Source organism: Arabidopsis thaliana (assembly GCF_000001735.4).
Source record: "Arabidopsis thaliana chromosome 1 sequence".
NCBI lineage: Eukaryota > Viridiplantae > Streptophyta > Magnoliopsida > Brassicales > Brassicaceae > Arabidopsis > Arabidopsis thaliana.
In genome coordinates this window covers 2,034,149-2,052,244 of record NC_003070.9, presented here as the reverse complement: position 1 = coordinate 2,052,244, position 18,096 = coordinate 2,034,149, and the positions used below count along the sequence as shown (strand labels likewise).

Here is an 18,096-nt window from a genome sequence, read left to right as displayed (position 1 = left end):
GCCCAAGAGAAAACCAATGTCAGTTTTGTTTTTTTGTTTTTGAATTTCACCGGTTATTCATTAAAGAATTGTTTGGCCCGCCAACAACATACGTGTCCATATCCACAGTCTCTCACCTCTCGCAGTGCCCAAACCTCTTCTTCTTCTTCTTCTTCTTGGCTTCTCCTCCTCCTTTTCCAATTTCAAAACCCAAAAACAAATCAGCATGGCCATGGCTACGCACTTCACCTTCCCTTTCAACTATGTTGTTTCCGAAGGCTCTCATGGAAGAAGAAGTTTCGTCCGGAAGCTGGTCAGAGCTGTAGCCTCCGGAGATTCCGTGGCTCCGGCGATTTCGGAAGAATCAAAAGTGAAATTGGGTGGCTCGGATTTGAAAGTGACGAAGCTTGGGATCGGAGTCTGGTCTTGGGGTGATAACAGCTATTGGAATGATTTCCAGTGGGATGGTCAGTTCTCTTAATTTCGATTCTCAATTTTATACATTTTGTGAAACAAAAGTATTGAAATGAATTAAAAGTTAATCTCTTTTTTTTTATTCTCTGTGATGGTAGACAGAAAATTGAAGGCGGCTAAAGGTGCTTTCGACACCAGTCTTGACAACGGTATTGATTTTTTCGATACCGCAGAAGTTTATGGTTCCAAGGTAAGCGTAAGAAAGCTGATCACTCTTCGTAAATTGGTTTATTCTGAAACTAATTTGGAAATCTCCATCTTTTATAGTTTTCCCTGGGTGCTATAAGCTCTGAAACTCTTTTAGGAAGGTAATTTGTTTCGAAAACATATAACAGTGTGCCACACTATCCTCATATATATTCCTCTTGACTGTCATTGGTGAGATTTTCGAACAGATTCATCCGTGAGAGAAAAGAGAGATATCCCGGAGCTGAGGTTTCGGTTGCAACCAAGTTTGCTGCATTGCCATGGCGATTTGGTCGTGAAAGTGTTGTCACTGCCCTTAAAGATTCCCTTTCCCGGCTTGAGCTTTCATCTGTTGATCTCTATCAACTGCATTGGTATGCACCCCTAATTCATGTTGGAGTAAACAACACTAGAAGGTAACAATCTCACTATTTTCTTAATTATATTTCAGGCCAGGACTATGGGGAAATGAAGGTTTTTTCTTAAGAGCAGCACTGAATCTACTTTTAACTAGAGTTCGTGTCACTTTTGGTGATTATATCAAATCCATTGACATTGTGAGTTATGTTTTTAGGATATCTTGATGGTCTTGGGGATGCTGTTGAACAAGGACTTGTCAAGGCTGTTGGTGTTTCTAACTACAGCGGTATCATTTCAATCTGTTTTTTCCTTCTCACGGATGCATATCTTATGAACTTTCAAATTCATTATACTTACTGTTGTGCGATTTTTCAGAGAAGCGGCTTCGTGATGCTTATGAAAGACTCAAAAAGAGAGGAATTCCTCTGGCCTCAAATCAAGTCAACTACAGTCTGATATACAGAGCTCCAGAGCAGACTGGTGTTAAGGCTGCTTGTGATGAGCTTGGAGTTACTTTAATTGCATATTCCCCCATCGCTCAAGGTAATCTGCCTTTATCTCCTTTGCGTTGTGTTCATGTCTATCGTTCTCTAGAAAAGTTGCATCAGGCTCTTATAGTATTGACGCAAAACAACCTGGCTAATGAACACATACATTTTCCGTTATTTGCTCTTTTGTCTTTTTTCCAGGTGCTCTAACTGGTAAATACACCCCAGAGAACCCACCCTCAGGTCCTCGGGGTCGCATTTATACGCGTGAGTTCTTAACAAAGGTAATAGCTTTCGCTGCATATATCTAAGTTATTTAACACAGGCGTGTATGTCTGCAAAACCATAGTTACATCTGAATAACCCTCGAGTCTTCTAAGAAACAGATTTTTGGATTTTGATAACTTGTATATCTCACTGTTATAAACCTGTCGATTTTCTCCTCTAATCCTGCTTTTTTCTTAGTAAGTTCTGTTTTGAGACAAAGTATACACTTTTATACAAAACACAACACCAATCAATGTACCTATACAGAAATTATCAAAAGGTAGCATAATAGTGCCAGGTTTCTTCACTAACTTTGACTTGTGACGTTACAGCTTCAACCCCTGTTGAATAGAATCAAACAAATTGGGGAAAACTACAGCAAAACTCCCACACAGGTTCTTTCCCTTTTCCTTATGCACTCTGTTTTTCTTTTTCCCTGTCCAAAAACGTTAAGAAAAATACAAAAGAGTAATTGTGTGATCCATATTAAGCTATCCAAGTGTACACCCTCGATTTTGCATCAAATCATATGCCTTCTTGTTTTGTTGTGTTGTGCTGTGCAGATAGCATTGAACTGGTTGGTGGCACAAGGGAACGTGATACCCATCCCAGGAGCCAAGAACGCAGAACAAGCCAAAGAGTTTGCTGGAGCGATAGGTTGGAGTCTGACAGACAATGAAGTGAGTGAGCTACGGTCCCTGGCCTCTGAGATAAAACCCGTCGTTGGTTTCCCTGTTGAGTATCTCTGAACTCTTAACACTCTGTTTGTAGCATTTGTAAAGCTCAAAAGTTACAATATGAACTAAAAGTAGTATATAGATGATGGTAAAGTGTTGTAATACATATGCAAATAAAATCTTTTTGCCTCTTTGAGAACTTTACAGTAGCCAAAAAGAAAGAGGAGGGCCTTTGGCATATGCTTCAATAGATCTAGTTAGAGTCAGACGTCAAAATTCATCTGCGTTTTAACCTTTCTGTTGACTAGAAGAACCATTTGATGCTTACCTCTTTTCATATCAGCTTCAAGCAGGCTTTCTTCTCACTATCTTTGTGCTTTCAAGGATTTAGATTTAGTCTATAGCTTCTTTCTGAGTCAATATCTTATTAATTTGAGAAAATATCTATTGAATATAGTTGTTTTTTAAGAAAACTTGGAAAACGAGTCTGTTATCATAGGTACACAAGTGATGCCGAAAAGGTAACATCATCTTGATAGTTCTCAAAAGCTCAGTTTCATTTTCCATTTTTTACAAGAGACAAATGAAGAAAGCAAGCAGAGCATTGTTACGTTGTGTTGCTTTCACTCAAGCAACACTGAAAGAAGTGGCTGCGCTCTCGACAAATTTCCTGGCTCCCTTGAACCACCTCTTGTCTCCAGCTTGTGCTTTGCAGATGTAAAGCTTCCCTCCATTCACGGTTGCTGTGATCAGCTGATGCTTCCCACCTTCGTCTCCATCAGCCGTTCTTGTCAACACAGACAAGTAATAGTAGGGTTTCCCACCAACTTCCTGAGATGATGACTCCAGAATGTTTGCTGTTGCCACTGCATTGTTGTCAAAGCCTCCCTGTAAGAACATCAGATTCACACACACACAGAGTTAGAACTTGATAACTCACTCCACCTAAGGTAAGAATCTTTCTTGTAATAATCATCGACTACTAGAGAGGTCTTTGAAGGTTATCAGTTAAAAAAGCTTTTGAGTTTTGTTTTATCAGTTAACAACGAGGGAGACAATGTGTTCTCTCTTTAGTGTTTGATTCTCTTATTCTATTCTATCAGCTTCTGGTTTACTTATAACAAATAACAATGGGAAGTTTACCTCAGAGGCAGTCTCACCGAAGTAAGCTTGTTTCCCTAGGAGGTAATTAACCTGCATAAAGCCCAAATCACCACTCAGTCTCACACTTCATTAGATTTTGTAACATCAATACCTTTACAGATGATGGAGTAAAGCAAAGACCTGAGAGAGGAACTCTTCGGGAGAACCGTAATCAGTGATGGACTTCTTGTCGGTAGGAGTGACCATGACATTGAGATTGCTAGTAGCATCGAAGTTGTCTTCGAACCTAAGGACTTGTCCTGGATACTCAATCTCTTTGCTTGGGTTCCATTTTGCTGGAACCTGCACTTTGAACCCATCTCCATTGTATGGCAAGAAGTCTGTGTTCGTCTTTGGCTTCCCAAACACGTTTGCTGCAACAAACCAAAAAATAAAAATAGGATGAAAAAAACACAATATGTTCTTCAAGATTCTTCTTCAAGAAAATGAAATGATCCAAGGTTATTTTATTTTATAAACGCACCAGCTTCACCGTAGGCGGCATCAGCAGGAGATACTTTGGAACCAACAGCAGCGGCGCCGACGAGGAGAGTGAGAGCAAGACGGCGGGAGACGGCGGAGTTATCGTCTTCATGAGACTGTTGAGCTTTACAGATGATCTGAACAGGTTTGGAGAGCGACACGTGACGCTGGGATGAGGAGGAAGATGATGATCGTGCGGCTGATGAAGCCAATGCGCTCTGGTGTAGGAAACACGCACTGTACGCCATTATCTCTGTCTCTCTTTCTCTCTTTCTCTCTTCTCTCCTTGTGTGTGATTAAGTTATGAAAGTGTTTTTTGAGGATTGTTGGTGTGTTAATGTATGGAGGTGAAACCAAGAGTGAAGCTGATTGGTTGGTTTCGGATATTGGAGGATCTCTCTGTTGATGTCCAGATAAGGCTGTTGAGGTGTTGTATTGTGCCACGTGGCAGATACGCTTTCTTCTTGTTCCACGTCAGATTCATAAGCCTTCGATTCCATCTATTTTAGTATTTTACTCTAAAGCCATTCCATGATCAAATCTTTTTTCTGCTCACACTAAGACACTACAGTACTGGATCAATAATGGCTTTTCTTCTTTCAGTTACATGCGTATATCTTAAAACGTTTATAACGATAGAACAACGGAAGCACTAAGTGAGAATGAATACAAATTATCTAACAAAATTGTTGAAATTAAGAATCTGTTACACTTATGTAGACAAGTGCCATTTCAAAACTTGGTTTCATGACAAACACCGAAATGCTCATTAAAACACCAAAGTGGAATGGGCATCATACTTCCCTTCTTCTTTCGGTTTTGCTTAGGTTGGTGCAGTATTTGAGCCACACTGCTCATTGATCGGAAGGTATGCTCGGTTTTTCCTCAATCAAACCTGACTTGTTTCCCTGGCTCAATACATTAGTGGAAGGCATTTTCTCTTCCATATTGTTAACCGAATCAAAGTTGTTAGCTAATTTGCGCTTTTTCTTTTTTGGTTTCTTAGCTGGAGCAGTGTTTGAGTCAGGTTGCTCATTCCCACTGACAAGATTCGAAGGAATGCTCTCTTTCTCCTTACCCGGATCCAACCTGTTGACTGACTCAGGATCTTTTTGCTCATTTCCGTTTGCCAGATCAGAAGGCTTGTTTTCTTCCATGTTCCCCAAGTCCAGGTTGTTGACTGATTTGCACTTTTTGGACCTTGATCGCTTCTTTTTTGGTTGCTTAGCAGCTTCCATTGGAGCAGTGGTTGGGTCAGGTTGTTCATCCCCATTAGCAAGATTCAAAGGCAAGCTCTCTTCCATGTTACCATAATCCGAGTTGTTAGGTAGCCTAAGCTCTGTTTGCTCATTCTCATTAGCCAGATCCGAAGGCGTGTTCTCTTTCATATTCCCTAAATCCAAGTTGTTGGCTGACTTGGGCTCTGTTTGCTCATTCTCATTTGCCAGATCGGAAGGCTTGCTCTTTTCCATCTTCCCCAAATCCAGGTTGTTGCCTGATTTGCGCTTTTTAGACCTGGATCGCTTCTTTTCTGGTTGCTTAGCCGCTGAAGCATCTTCACCTGGAGCAATGTTTAGGTCATGTTGCTCATTTCCATTGACGAGATTAGAAGGAATGCTCACTTTCTCGCTACCCAGATCCAACTTGCTGACTGACTTAGGCTCTTTTTTCTTATTCCCATTTGCCAAATCAGAAGGCGTGTTCTCTTCCATGTTCCCTAAATCCATGCTGTTGGCTGAGTTAGGCTCTGTTTTCTCATTCCCATTGGCCAGATCAGAAGGCGTGTTCTCTTCCATGTTCCCCATGTCCAAGTTGCTAGCTAACTTCGGCAATGTTTGCTCATTCCCAATAGCCAGATCAGAAGGTGGGTTCTCTTCCATGTTCCCGAAATTCTCTTCAATGTTCCCCAAATCCACGTTGTTGAGCGACTTGCACCTTTTGGACTCTGACTGCATCTTCTTTTGTTTTGTAGCCGCCGAAACATCTTCCACTGGAGAAGTGTTTGGGTCAGGTTGCTCATTCCCATCAGCGAAATTTGAAGGCAAGCTCTCTTCCATATTACCCAAACCCAACTTGTTGGCTAATTCGAGCTTTGACCCCATTGGAGTAGTGTTCGGGTCATGCTCCCGAAGCTCATTGGGGTTAGTGGAAGGTATGTCATCTCTGGGACTCGTTGCATCTACCACTGAAGTAATAGGTTGCACAGCTACAGTTTGAACTGAAGATTGTGCGAGGCTATCATATGAGAGAACAGAAGCTATTGCATACATAGAAGCACCGAGATGAGGCGGCAAATTTTCCTTTGGATGTTTAACCTACAAATGCATATGGAAGGTTGAAAAGGATGACATTGCCAAAATAAAATAATGAAAATCTTAAATCGTAGTGATAACTCATGTACCTTGAACAAAATGGACGCCATTAGTCTCTCTCTCAAGATGTACATTTGAGCAATTTCAAAAGCTGTAACCTTGAAAGGCAGCCACCGATCCACTACTACTTTTACTGAATTTTCCGGCCCAAGCATTATTTTCTCTCCAGGCCTACCAACTTCTTTATCTATGTCCATCGCGTCTCCTACATTTCCTACTTTGTGGTCTTCCTCGTCATCACTCTTAACAGCATCATAGCTCTCTGTAGTAGAAACGGCTATCTCTCTTGAAAACAGTAACACAGGTATAGTGGGAAGAACAGTGCAGCTCCTTATCACCACACCCCAATCTCCTCGAGTGATCTCATCAAAAACAATTAAAGCTTCGTCAAACTTGGTAGAGGACATGTCAACATTGTTTGATAGCGAGGGCACACGGACTTTGGCTCCAGCAATAGTCTCTATTACAGACCTTGTCCGATTCTTGGAAAGTGGGCACATCCTTCCCAACATAGGGTACAATCCAACTGCTATAACAGCACGGAGAATACCCGGATCATGAGCATTCAGGCTACAGTTTGAGCTGCTGCTAGGTATGACCCCATGTCTATTAAGTTCTCCCTGAAGCTTGCGACACAGATCATCCAGCCTCTTCATGACAACTTGGGAGATGAAGTACTTAGAACAAAACTCCTTAGCTTGACCACTTGCTTTTGCATTTTTCCAGCACTGAAAAGCCGCGACAGTGGCAAGATGATCACTGTGGTCTCCATAAAGCGATGCAAGTTCATGTTTTGCGGCAGCAGCCTTTTTTCTATCACCTGGCGACAAGGGCATGGTAAACGGATCCTTCTCGTCAGCTGCACATGCCAGAATAAGTGCTGGATCCAAACAGTTCACTAATATGGCGAAATAAATCATCTTGCTAATCCGAGGATGAACTGGAAGCTGACCAAATTTCTGTCCAAGTTCAGTCAGCTCTTCTTCAGGAGTCAAAGCTCCAATATCTTTAAGGATGATTAATGCATTTTCAATACTTTGAGCAACAGGCGGGTCCATCAATTTCTGAAGGAAATCATTTACGTTGCAATTCGGATCCAGCATCTTAACCTGAACATATTGATATTATAGAAGGACATCAGTAAGAAATCAAGAACGCAAGAAGTCTCAAACAGGACGCTACCATGCATGAATGACAATTAAACATCATAGAAAAAATCTACGTTAGAAAGAACAGCACCTGCAAGCAGAGTTCATCCACTGGCATTCTCATAACTTCAGGAACTCTATATTCGGGCAAAGACGCTGCCCGGAGTTTAGAATATAGATGATAACAGATGCCAGCTTGGCAACGGCCTGCTCGGCCTGCCCTCTGTTTTGCATTTGCTTTTGATACCCAAGAAGATTGGAGCGTTGACACGTCATTATAGGGATCATAACTCTTTTCCTTCATCCGACCACTATCTATCACATAAACCACATCATCGATGGTAACTGCTGATTCAGCAATATTTGTTGCAAGTACAATTTTGCGACAACCACGAGGGGGGCGATTAAAAACTTTCTTCTGTTCCTCAGCTGGAACCCTTGAGTGAAGACATAGAATGATGAATTTAGCACTATGTGCAAAAAACCGATCATCAAGCAATTTCTCTTTTGTTTTGCTTATTTCCTCCCACCCAGGTAGAAAAACAAGAATGGCACCATCTTTTGAATCGCTGCATATTTTCTTCATTAACTTCACTATAAGACCCACATCTACTTCTTCTGGTTTGATTGTCGCCATATACTTATCAAGTAAGTCTTGTGCTTGCTGAGAATTGGACTGGATGTTACCCGCATGTTCCCTGATTATTTGAGCAGTTTCAAATTGATTCTCCTTTTCAGCTAATTCTAATGCTGTTATACCTTCTTTGGACTTCAGTGTACAGTCAGCGCCGACTGAAAGGAGCTTACAGACATCGCTAACCCTGCCCTTTCCAGCAAAGACCATAAGTGGTGTTAGGCCTGTCGTTGAGTTCTGGTAATTGTAAGCCTCATGACTTCCTTCAGATGAAACTAGATCTACGAGACAATCAAACTCATCATTTGTCCATGCCAAGTCGATTGCTTCATCCAAAGAAACTTTATCTTCATCTTTAAAATCACGTTTGACAGCAGAAAGTAGATGACTATTCTTGTCTGAATTCAGGACAGAGAGCGCATCATCCAGAAAAAAGGTTCTCACCTGTAGATACGGACGCAAAAATATTGTTTTCCAATACAATGAGACTAAGAAGCAAATTCTATAAAGAGACGGATAGAGAGAGACATAAAGAGAGAGGAATTAACTGGATAAGTGAATCCAGGTACTCGGACAACTGGACAACCTCCAAAATATTCAGAAAACCTCTCAGCATCAAGAGTAGCACTCATCAGAATCTGTTACCATAGAAAATATTTATTCTTATACTGTATATGTATCATAGCAATGGAAAACGAAGACGAGCAAAACATAACCAACCAGTCGGAGATGAGGATTAGACGGAAGCAAGTCCCTGCAAATAAAAAAACATCACAAATTGATCCACACCCAAAGATTAAAAAAATAAATTATCCTGAGTTATCGTTTTCATCACTTAGCTTCAACTAAAGAATTCAAAATACAAGTGTACAAGTATAGCAGCTTTTGCATCTAAATTATAGCGCGACACCAATTAAACAACAGCCATATGATCAACTTTTTCCGTCATATTTATTTGACTTTTTTATTCATTTTGACAAGCTGAGCACCTCAGTGTTTAAGAAGGCCAGAGTGTGTACCTTAAAATCATTAACATGAAATCAGAGTAGGAGTCCCTTTCATGGATTTCGTCCTACAAAGTGATACACGGGTCAGTGACCAATATAGACCAATTACAAAATCAATTTACAGAAGAAGAGCACAAAGAAGAATACCTAAGATAAACAAACAGAAACAAGATGGCAGATATAAGTGATTTTTAAAATAATGTTGTTTTTTCACTTAAAATTTTAATCCTGCCGCGGAACCAGGACATGTAGTGAATGGAAAAGTATACTTAATAAACACATGAAAAACATATTATGAATCAAAAACAAGAATTTGTTACCACAATAATGTGAGTTATATCAGGAACAGAGCTGTTAACGCCTTTGCCTATAAGCACCCTCAATAGAATGCCATTCGTGCAGAAAACAACTGATGACTCTCTTCCACCTTCACTTTGCAGCCGAACCTAGACAATGATATATTGAGAGAAGATTTTTTCTGTAGCCCTGAGAACTTGTGTGTCTATCATATAAATAAGTATGTATAAGAACAAAGACCCCTTACCTTGTAGCCGACAGTTCTCCCAATAGTTTCACCTCTTTCCCAAGATATTCGATCAGAAACTTCAAATTAGGAAAAGAAGGCATTAAGTAAGGAGTTAGCTGCTTATACGGCATGCATTTGAATTACAAAGCTGAAAACTTCATAAGAGTTGAATCAGATAGATACTAACCTGAAATAGCTGAGATACGACGTGGTTGGGTGCAAATGATTTTGCATGCTTCTTTCTTACTATGCCACATATGATCTAGAAGATATTGAGGCACCTAAAATATCAAGAACTGAGGCACCTGAGAAACCTCACAAATGAAAGAAAAAAGAAAAAAAAAATCGAAACTACTATTTGAAACAGAATACGATTTATATATACCAAGTGATATGATCATATCATGTACAAGGACAGAAACCTTATTCCACAACACTTAAACTCGATTTTTTACAATGTTTTGAAAACTGACAAGCTGAACCTAGAAAATCATAACCTGTGATGAATAACTATACTTGACTCCAGCAGTAAAAATCAATACAGAATAAAGAGCAACAGTGAAAAACACTGAAGCGTTTGACTCTAGTGAACTACAAACAAAAAGAGGAAAGACGCACCTGAGTAGTTTTCCCACAACCAGTTTCACCAGCAATAAGAACAACCTGCATTTCGAATAAGAATGAATAAAGACTCTTTCAAAATGAATGGAAATCCCCACTAAAAGCACAATGACGAAATTCACATCCTGAATCCTAATATAGAGGAACAAATTAAATATCTAAAGACCCATATAACCTGATTGGATTCCACTGCAGATATAATGGCATCGCGAAAAGATGCGATGGGAAGCTTTGATCGTGCTTCAAAGATCTGTAACATCATTCAAATAAAAGGATATTTCTTTTACTCAACAGTGCATGATTCCAACTTTCTGAAACAGGGTTCTGTAAAGAAAATATTACAATCTTTTGAAAATACATATAACTGCTAACCTCTCGAAAATGTCTTTCTTTTTTCAGTCTAGAACTCAGAGATACCACGTTATTTTCAATATCGTGTTTTGTCATATGAGGTTTCTTGAAGAAATCATCTTTCCAATTACTGTTGACGTTTCCCGTAGTATATATACCCAGTGATGTCCCTGTAGTATCGCCGTCACAAGGTGGATAGCGAGTAAATAAGTCGTGCAGAACAGCTTTAGCCTCTGGTGGAAATGACACACATTTGAGCTTCTTTGGAGATATTCTCGTCTTTCTTATACCGCCTGCTTTCTGAAATCTGGTTTCATAGCGATGCTTGCTGTATGACTTTGAAATCCCATCTCCTTCTTTTTCTTTCTGATTTCTGGCTTCATACATACGCCTCTTGTCTGACTTTGAAATGCCATCTCCTTTGAAAAGAGAAAGACGCCTTTCTTCCCCACTCCTACAGAAAATCCAAGAAGATTAGAAACTCAAGTAGTAGATGAAACCCAAAACTTGCATAATACCCCAAACGTCAGACAAAATTGGATTAAGCTGTAACTGACCCGTTACTTTTTGATCGGAGACCCATAGTTCGGCACATCTGATGAATAATGCCACGTTCGCTATTTGTAAGTTGCTGCTCAAAGACGTAAGCTACACAATAGAAAGCCAACACACTTTCCAATTCAACCAAACAGAAAAAGACAGAACATTCCGATAGATAGAAATCACCAAAGCTAACTATAACTTTAAAACCATTGCAAGTAGAGAGTATCGGAGCTCATCTGAAGATTAGCAGAAGAAACACAATTAAGAACAAAGGAAGAAACTTTTTAAATTCCTTGGGTCGAAGAGGTAAACTCACAATCGTTCCCGGAGGCGCGAAAATCCTCAAGGACCTTGGTGGCCCAAGCCCCAGTGGCTTCGCAGAGACGAGTATGCTTCGTATCCTTCTTCTTCTTCGCCATCGCTTTCAAAGGTTTCTTTTCTCTCAATACTTGTGAGCAGAGACTATGTGGCGGTAATGTGAGCTTCCAGAGAGACGCTCGTTGATGAGAGTGTTCCGGTTTTGCTCTCCGCCTCCCTCCTTGCCCTACTTTCCCTTTTTTCCACAAACATTTTTTTAAGAAAAGAAAAAAAAAACTCCTTATTGAATAACTTGGAGTCTTTTGGGCTTTTTGGGCCTTTTGGGCCAGAAGGAAATTAACAGAAAACAGTGATCGGGAAGACCTGCACCGCACCTGATTCATTCCCTCGCACCCTTTCGTTTCAAATTTCAAAACAACGGCATTTTCTCTCTCATTTTCTGCGTGTTTCTCGGGAAAATCGTCAGCCTGATTGTTTTCTTGGTCAATCACTGTTTCGCTCTTGAGGAAATCAAATGATATGAGACGACTGTTGATGAACCGAAACCTAAGCCCCTTGTGCAGATCCGTGCTCAGATTCATCGATTTATCAGTCTGTAGAGCCATGGCTTGTTTTCTCGACTGCTTCCGCGCCAGAGACAATCGCTCTACTAGTAATCTCGTCTCTCATTCTTCACTCGCCAATTCCAGAGTAATTCTTTAGCTTCTCTTGCTTTTTCCGCTTCTTTTCTTTGCATGATCCTGTCAATTTTGCTGCTACAATGATCGTATAAGAAATAGATCGCAATTCGCAATGCCCTGTTTGATCCTTGAGCTGAATTTTGTATATGATGGATTTTAGTCTGTTGGCTTCTGATCGATTCTTTTGATTTTTGATCAAGATCGTATCGATCTGACCCAGAATTATATGTTTCTTTTCTTATTTATCTTCAGAAAGCACAGGACTCGCAGAATGATTTGTCAGCTTTGTTTCTTTCTGAAGGTAAATCTCTTTTTCGATGTGTTTATATCAGGAATCGAGATGATTACTTGTTTTTGGTACTGTTCTTGTTAATAATATAAGGGTTTTGTTCTTGATTTTTATAGAGAAATCAGCTTCTTCGCCTTGCCTTGACAAAGAAAGATTTGATTTAGATTCTATACATATTGACAAAGGCCTTAGGGATGAGGTATGATTTTTATTTGAAGCATTGCCTCTATTCATGTGATTCTAACCATACTGATTCTTATTCCTTTTATCATGATCAAGACTTGTGCCCTTGGATTGATTTTGATATCTCAACTTAACTCCACATGAATCAATTTCTTGTTTTTGAAACCCTGATTTTGTTTTTGCGAGTCTTATAATTACCACATCTCTTCTTCAGGTAATGAGAAGATGAGTTCTATGTTTTTTGTTACTGAGGTCGTCTTAGGTTTGTTGATATAATGAAGTTTTGTTCTTCTTTTTTCCCTCTGCTCTTAATTCACTGTTCATATTTCTATCACGGATGTCTATATATCTGAATGCATGGATCCCTGTGTAAATGTGTTTCCTTACATTAATGACTTTCTTATTAGAATGCAGGGATTCTTTTTCAGAAACTCTGTAATTTTGTTGTGGAAGCTCTGAAATTTTTCAGAGCATTCTTTCTTTGCATATATCAATATAATCAGATTTTACATGCTTTCAAGAGTCTATGCTGAGAATCTAACGCTTTTTTCCTTTTACTTGTGGAATCATAGGCGCGGTTTCTTAAAGCTTGTGGTACTATACCGGAGACACCTATTGAAATTAGGAAAGCATCCCAAAAACTTAGTCCTCAACATTCTGGATCTTCCCATTTTCACTCATGGATTTCCAGTAGCTCCTCTATGGGGTCTCGTTTGGCTGAATCCTCAACCCCCATGAAAGCTTGTGAAGAGGTGGGAAGACCATCATTTACTTCAGAGCAAACAGCTAGCAGGTAGAGATGTTACTTTGTTTAATAAAACAGACATTTTGCTCATTTTGCTATGCTTGATAGAATTGACATGGTTTCTTGATAGAACTGGTGTGGTTTCTATGCTAACATTATTCTCACATCTTACTAATGGTTAATGGATTCATGGATCTGAAGTTCACTTTTTCATTTTTCATATTAGTTGTGTAATCGATGTCCGGGACAATGCAAGGATCTCTTCTGCATCTAGTGATGGTACTGAGGTAGAAAGCGTTGGCACTGCAATCAAGGGTGAGTTGGATAGAACGGCCAGGCCAACGTTCACAGCTGGAAAGAATAAGTCTGTCCGGTTTGAATGTGATCTTGATCAATCAAACTCTTCTAATTCTTCCGAGAATGGCAGTTCAAGAAAACCCGAGATGGGTGGCAAAATTTGTTTTACAGTGAGCTCACCTAATCCAACCCCCTTGAAACTATCTGATGAGATGCAAACTCCTGGAACCATATATCCTGCAAACATGGAATCAGGGGGAAGGGGGAGGCCTAGAATCAGGTCACAGTTTGTGCATTCAGTTTCCAATATAATGGAAAATGCATCCTTATATAAGGTCTACAAGGATTCACATGAAGGCCTAGATTACGAAGAGCAGATAGAGGCTGAAACACCCTCTTCAGAAACTTATGGTGAAAAAGTGGAAGAAAGCTCAGATGAGAAACTGTCCAAGTTTGAGGCAAGTTTTTCTCCTTGGCTAAACCAGATCAATGAAAACATTGCGGCTTTAAATGAAAGGACACCAGGAGTCGGTGTCATAACCCCAGGTGACAGGCCTATCATTGGATTGGTTGCTGCTCAGTGGATCGAGAATGAGCAAACTGAGATTTCACCCAAAATGTGGGATGGAAATGGGATCCCAAATTCGACAACCAAATACAAGGAGGTAATATTCCCTGCCTTTCATCTCTGCTTTCTAGGCTCTTTCAGCTCCTCTAATATTCAGAAACTAAACCTTATGCAGGATCAGAAAGTGAGTTGGCATGCAACACCATTTGAAGTGAGACTGGAGAAGGCACTTTCTGAAGAAGGTGGTCAGAGTTTATTCCCTCAAAGGTATTAACCGTAAATCTCATTGATAATCTATAGGAGAAGTGATGAAACCTAAATAAGCAACCCCCATAAATGTGTGTGATGCAGGAAACTTGAAGTGATGATGGAGGAGGTTGAAGGGGACACAGACATATCGCAGCTGCACCATTCAGTGCAACCAAACTCGGTAGTTTCCTTCTGAAAGTCTCCTTGGCTTTCGTACAGATCAGTGTTACTTACATATGGCTATCACATTACTCATGAGCAAATGAAATACTCTTGTTTCTGGCTTTAAAAGGAGCTTTAAAGATAGTATTAAAAAATAAAGTATCAACAGTGATATGTTTATGAACCTCTTGAGAATTTTCTTCACCAGCACTCTTTTGATCTTTTCTGAAGTAATTTTAATCTGCAAATGAATTATTACATATATTGTCATGTCGTATATGTGTGAGACAGTAGTAGCTCACCATGTTTCATATCTTAAAATGGAGCAAAGCAGAGGTCCCGTCAAGTCCTTTGGCATTGAAGTAAGTAGCGTAGTCTTTAATTGTGGTCTCTCTGTACTTTGGAGGATTTTCTTCAGACACAAGCTCTCTAATCGGTCCGTACATTCTAGGATTCGGTCTTACTCCAGTGGTAAAGAAACATGCGACAGACACTCGAGCTCTTGTTGCTCTGTTCGCCAATACTCTGTGCTCCAAACTGATGAATTTGTCGTTTGTTATAAGCTGCATCAAAACCACAAAACCCAAAAATGAACAATAGGGAAGATAAGTTATACAATGCAAAACTGAGCAAAAATGCATCAGTGAACTTGCCTGTAAAAGATCTCCGATGTTGATGATGAGAGCGCCGGAAACATGAGGAACATCGAACCAGTGCCCTTCACGACGAACCTGAAGCCCTTCGATCTGATCGGGAAGAAGGACAGTGAGAAAAGAGTTGTCGGAGTGCTGACTTGTGCCTAAAGTTAGGTCAGGCTCTGGACACGGTGGGTAGTAGTGGGAGAGCATGAGCAAACCCTTAGAGCAATCCATGTCATTGAGGTGATTAGGTTCCAACCCTAGAGCTTCTGATAAAAGCTCGAAGAGAAATTTACCCAAATTCATCACTTGCTTTGAATATTCCATCATAATATCCCTGAAACAACTCAGTGATTCAAATTACCATATGAACAAAGACTACACATGAAATCAAATTAGAGCAATAGAGTCATACCTACAAATCTCCGGAAGATCCTGTGGTTTTGGAGTATCTGGAGCCATGGTACAAGAGAAAGTGTCTCTCCAATTTGCTGCTGGAGAACTAAAGAGATCGAAATTACTTAAATACAGAAACCTTCTGCTGAAATCGCGACTGTAGAATTCTTTCCTCACTTCTTGTGATTGCTCGTGGAAGTCACGAACTCCTTTTTTCATCTTCTCAAGAAGTTCAAGCGAAACTCCATGGTTGATCACCTGGAAGAAACCCCACTTCGCTGCTGCTTCTTTAATCTCTTCAATCGCGTTATTGCGCTTAATCGCGTCCTGGAAGTCCCGTCCTCCGAGATCGATCGTTGGGATCGTCTTGAGATGTAGCAGGTCCGAGGGAAGTGGTTTTGGGGTTGATAATTTGACAGTTGGATGATGAAAGATGCGTGGAACTTGTGAAACTCCGGAGTCGACGAGTCCTTTCACACCCGTTTTCGTTTCATCGAAAGCTTTAAGCTCACTGGCACGATCGAATAAAGGATCAATCTTCATCATCTCCATCGTTTTTGTTTCTCAAATCAAAAACAGAACAACAATCACACATAAAACAAGAATGAAACGTTTTTCTTAAGTTCAAAGATTGGACCAGTTGCTACAGCAAAACCATTGTCCATTGATAAGAGATAAGGTTTATTGACAAAAACAACCACGTATGACGGTAACCGGACCAGGCAAGTCTAAGTCAACAAGAAGTTAAGTTATTACAGAAAGATAAAGAAAAACAAAAAAAGGAAAAAAATAGTCTCAGGATCTTTTATAGACAAAATGATACAGACCACACCTTATGTGGACTAAACCGAAATAACGATTCTTAATTAATCATAAATTCCACATGCATGTGGTTCACACATCTCCAACATGTTACATATACAGTATGTGTGTGATAAAGTAGTAGCTAGCTCGCCATGTTTCATATTTTGAAATGGAGCAACGCAGAGGTTCCGTCAAGTCCTTTGGCACTGAAGTAAGCAGTGTAGTCTCGAATAGTGGTCTCTCTGTACTTTGGAGGGTTTTCTTTAGACACGAGCTCTCTAATGGGTCCGTACATTGTAGGGTTTGGTCTCATGGCGGTGGTGAAGAAACCTGCTACAGAGACTCGAGCTCTTGTTGCTCTGTTCGCCAATACTCTGTGCTCCAAACTGACGAACTTGTCGTTTGTTATAAGCTGCATTAATACAAACAAACAAAAAAATGTTTGAACCAAGAGGAAGATTTATACTTCTGCAAAACAGAGCAAAAAAATGTATTGGTTGTGCAAACTTGCCTGTAGAAGATCTCCGATGTTGATGATTAGAGCTCCTGGAACATGAGGAACGTTGAACCAGTACCCTTCACGAAGAACCTGAAGCCCTTCGATCTGATCTGGAAGAAGAACGGTAAGAAAAGTATTGTCGGCGTGCTGACTTGTGCCTAAAGTTAGGTCAGGCTCTGGACATGGTGGGTAGTAATGGCAAAGCATGATCAAACCCTTAGAACAATCCATGTCATTGAGGTGATTAGGGTTCAACCCTAGAGCTTCTGATAGAAGCGTAAAGAGAAATTCACCCAAATTCATCACTTGCTCTGAATATTCTATGGTGACATCCCTGAAACAATTCACCATATATGAATAGAGATTACACATCAAGTCAAGTATAAGGAATGGACTCATACCTACAAATCTCTGGAATATCTTGTGGATGGATCTGGATCCATGGTACAAGCAACTGTGTCTCTCCAATTTGCAGCTGGAGAACTATAGAGATCGAAATTACTTGAATACTGAAACTTTCTAGTTAAATCGCGACTGTAGAAATCTTTCCTCACTTCAGGGGATTGCTCGTGAAACCCACGAACTCCATCTTTCATCTTCTCAAGAAGTTCGAGCGAAACTCCATGGTTGATCACCTGGAAGAAACCCCACTTCTCTGCTGCTTCTTTAATCTTTTCAATCGCGTTCTTGTGCTTAAGCTCGTCCTCGAAAACTCGTCCTCCAAGATCGATCGTTGGGATCGTCTTGAGATGTAGCAAGTCCGAGGAAACTGGTTCAGGGTTTGCAAGTTTGACAGATGAATGATGAAAGATGCGTGGAATCTGTGAGATTCCGGAGTCGACGAGTCCTTTCACACCCGTTTTGGTCTCATCAAAAGCTTTAAGCTCACTGGCACGATCGAATGAAGGAGCAATATTCTTCGTCTCCATAGTTTTAGCTTCTCGAATAACAGAGCAAGAATGAAACATTTTTCGCAAGTTCAAAGATGGGACCAGTTGCTACAGCAAAA

At 40.2% G+C, this 18,096-nt stretch overlaps 6 protein-coding genes and 1 long non-coding RNA gene across 10 annotated transcripts; 3 read left to right on the top strand and 4 right to left on the bottom strand.

Moving 5' to 3' along the window:
- Window positions 1–74: 74 nt before the first annotated feature.
- AT1G06690 (NAD(P)-linked oxidoreductase superfamily protein) lies at window positions 75–2,845 on the top strand. The gene is made up of 10 exons (NM_100546.4): window positions 75–446; window positions 552–643; window positions 721–761; window positions 849–1,013; window positions 1,091–1,113; window positions 1,214–1,285; window positions 1,375–1,542; window positions 1,689–1,771; window positions 2,087–2,149; window positions 2,318–2,845. The coding sequence occupies exons 1-10, from the start codon at window positions 206–208 to the stop codon at window positions 2,501–2,503; spliced, it is 1,134 nt and encodes a 377-aa protein (NP_563770.1). The 5' UTR covers window positions 75–205; the 3' UTR covers window positions 2,504–2,845.
- Window positions 2,806–4,611, bottom strand: PSBP-1 (photosystem II subunit P-1). Of its 2 annotated transcripts, none has more exons than NM_100545.7 (4): window positions 4,059–4,611; window positions 3,716–3,948; window positions 3,575–3,625; window positions 2,806–3,319 (listed from the first exon to the last, which is right to left on the bottom strand). In NM_100545.7, exons 1-4 carry the CDS (start codon window positions 4,303–4,305, stop codon window positions 3,059–3,061), a joined length of 792 nt encoding a protein of 263 aa, NP_172153.1. In that variant the 5' UTR covers window positions 4,306–4,611; the 3' UTR covers window positions 2,806–3,058. The 2 variants fall into 2 exon arrangements, with proteins under 2 accessions (NP_172153.1, NP_001117239.1); NM_001123767.1 differs by having other exon boundaries at window positions 2,840–3,319; window positions 4,055–4,359.
- NIH (nuclear DEIH-boxhelicase) lies at window positions 4,590–11,835 on the bottom strand. Of its 2 annotated transcripts, NM_001331643.1 has the most exons (15): window positions 11,576–11,812; window positions 11,274–11,364; window positions 10,738–11,170; window positions 10,541–10,615; window positions 10,363–10,407; window positions 9,932–10,025; window positions 9,763–9,821; window positions 9,539–9,664; window positions 9,231–9,283; window positions 8,932–8,965; window positions 8,760–8,849; window positions 7,669–8,655; window positions 6,459–7,538; window positions 5,854–6,372; window positions 4,613–5,769 (listed from the first exon to the last, which is right to left on the bottom strand). In NM_001331643.1, exons 1-15 carry the CDS (start codon window positions 11,676–11,678, stop codon window positions 4,912–4,914), a joined length of 4,647 nt encoding a protein of 1,548 aa, NP_001321998.1. In that variant the 5' UTR covers window positions 11,679–11,812; the 3' UTR covers window positions 4,613–4,911. The 2 variants fall into 2 exon arrangements, with proteins under 2 accessions (NP_172152.1, NP_001321998.1); NM_100544.3 differs by having other exon boundaries at window positions 4,590–6,372; window positions 11,576–11,835.
- On the top strand, window positions 11,826–14,934 carry JASON (aspartyl/glutamyl-tRNA(Asn/Gln) amidotransferase subunit). Its single transcript, NM_100543.5, has 7 exons — window positions 11,826–12,267; window positions 12,510–12,558; window positions 12,663–12,745; window positions 13,302–13,522; window positions 13,701–14,436; window positions 14,515–14,606; window positions 14,691–14,934. The coding sequence occupies exons 1-7, from the start codon at window positions 12,097–12,099 to the stop codon at window positions 14,782–14,784; spliced, it is 1,446 nt and encodes a 481-aa protein (NP_172151.2). The 5' UTR covers window positions 11,826–12,096; the 3' UTR covers window positions 14,785–14,934.
- On the bottom strand, window positions 14,879–16,527 carry AT1G06650 (2-oxoglutarate (2OG) and Fe(II)-dependent oxygenase superfamily protein). Of its 2 annotated transcripts, none has more exons than NM_100542.4 (3): window positions 15,804–16,406; window positions 15,404–15,725; window positions 14,879–15,313 (listed from the first exon to the last, which is right to left on the bottom strand). In NM_100542.4, exons 1-3 carry the CDS (start codon window positions 16,334–16,336, stop codon window positions 15,059–15,061), a joined length of 1,110 nt encoding a protein of 369 aa, NP_172150.1. In that variant the 5' UTR covers window positions 16,337–16,406; the 3' UTR covers window positions 14,879–15,058. The 2 variants fall into 2 exon arrangements, with proteins under 2 accessions (NP_172150.1, NP_849602.1); NM_179271.2 differs by having other exon boundaries at window positions 14,882–15,287; window positions 15,804–16,527.
- On the top strand, window positions 15,988–16,527 carry AT1G04487. Its single transcript, NR_138725.1, has one exon. It is a non-coding gene; the product is annotated as an other RNA (long non-coding RNA).
- AT1G06645 (2-oxoglutarate (2OG) and Fe(II)-dependent oxygenase superfamily protein) lies at window positions 16,421–18,089 on the bottom strand. Its single transcript, NM_001160843.2, has 3 exons — window positions 17,493–18,089; window positions 17,100–17,421; window positions 16,421–17,000 (listed from the first exon to the last, which is right to left on the bottom strand). Exons 1-3 carry the CDS (start codon window positions 18,053–18,055, stop codon window positions 16,746–16,748), a joined length of 1,140 nt encoding a protein of 379 aa, NP_001154315.2. The 5' UTR covers window positions 18,056–18,089; the 3' UTR covers window positions 16,421–16,745.
- Between the last annotated feature and the right edge of the window lie 7 nt (window positions 18,090–18,096).

Bases quoted from the DNA above. Each gene is read 5' to 3' on its own strand.
- AT1G06690 (NM_100546.4), top strand. From the start codon at position 206: ATGGCCATGGCTACGCACTTCACCTTCCCTTTCAACTATGTTGTTTCC. The intron at 644-720 runs GTAAGCGTAAGA...CATCTTTTATAG, and splicing joins CAGAAGTTTATGGTTCCAAG to TTTTCCCTGGGTGCTATAAG. The intron at 762-848 runs GTAATTTGTTTC...ATTTTCGAACAG, and splicing joins TCTGAAACTCTTTTAGGAAG to ATTCATCCGTGAGAGAAAAG.
- PSBP-1 (NM_100545.7), bottom strand. From the start codon at position 4,305: ATGGCGTACAGTGCGTGTTTCCTACACCAGAGCGCATTGGCTTCATCA. The intron at 3,626-3,715 runs GTCTTTGCTTTA...GGCTTTATGCAG, and splicing joins CCGAAGAGTTCCTCTCTCAG to GTTAATTACCTCCTAGGGAA. The intron at 3,320-3,574 runs GTAAACTTCCCA...ATGTTCTTACAG, and splicing joins TCGGTGAGACTGCCTCTGAG to GGAGGCTTTGACAACAATGC.
- NIH (NM_100544.3), bottom strand. From the start codon at position 11,678: ATGGCGAAGAAGAAGAAGGATACGAAGCATACTCGTCTCTGCGAAGCC. The intron at 11,365-11,575 runs GTGAGTTTACCT...TCTATTGTGTAG, and splicing joins TCGCGCCTCCGGGAACGATT to CTTACGTCTTTGAGCAGCAA. The intron at 10,026-10,362 runs GTGCGTCTTTCC...TTGATATTTTAG, and splicing joins GTTGTGGGAAAACTACTCAG to GTGCCTCAATATCTTCTAGA.
- JASON (NM_100543.5), top strand. From the start codon at position 12,097: ATGAGACGACTGTTGATGAACCGAAACCTAAGCCCCTTGTGCAGATCC. The intron at 13,523-13,700 runs GTAGAGATGTTA...TTTTCATATTAG, and splicing joins TCAGAGCAAACAGCTAGCAG to TTGTGTAATCGATGTCCGGG. The intron at 14,607-14,690 runs GTATTAACCGTA...TGTGTGATGCAG, and splicing joins CAGAGTTTATTCCCTCAAAG to GAAACTTGAAGTGATGATGG.
- AT1G06650 (NM_100542.4), bottom strand. From the start codon at position 16,336: ATGGAGATGATGAAGATTGATCCTTTATTCGATCGTGCCAGTGAGCTT. The intron at 15,726-15,803 runs GTATGACTCTAT...GAGTTGTTTCAG, and splicing joins GATCTTCCGGAGATTTGTAG to GGATATTATGATGGAATATT. The intron at 15,314-15,403 runs GCAAGTTCACTG...GTTTTGATGCAG, and splicing joins ACATCGGAGATCTTTTACAG to CTTATAACAAACGACAAATT.
- AT1G06645 (NM_001160843.2), bottom strand. From the start codon at position 18,055: ATGTTTCATTCTTGCTCTGTTATTCGAGAAGCTAAAACTATGGAGACG. The intron at 17,422-17,492 runs GTAGGTATGAGT...GAATTGTTTCAG, and splicing joins ACAAGATATTCCAGAGATTT to GGATGTCACCATAGAATATT. The intron at 17,001-17,099 runs GCAAGTTTGCAC...GTATTAATGCAG, and splicing joins ACATCGGAGATCTTCTACAG to CTTATAACAAACGACAAGTT.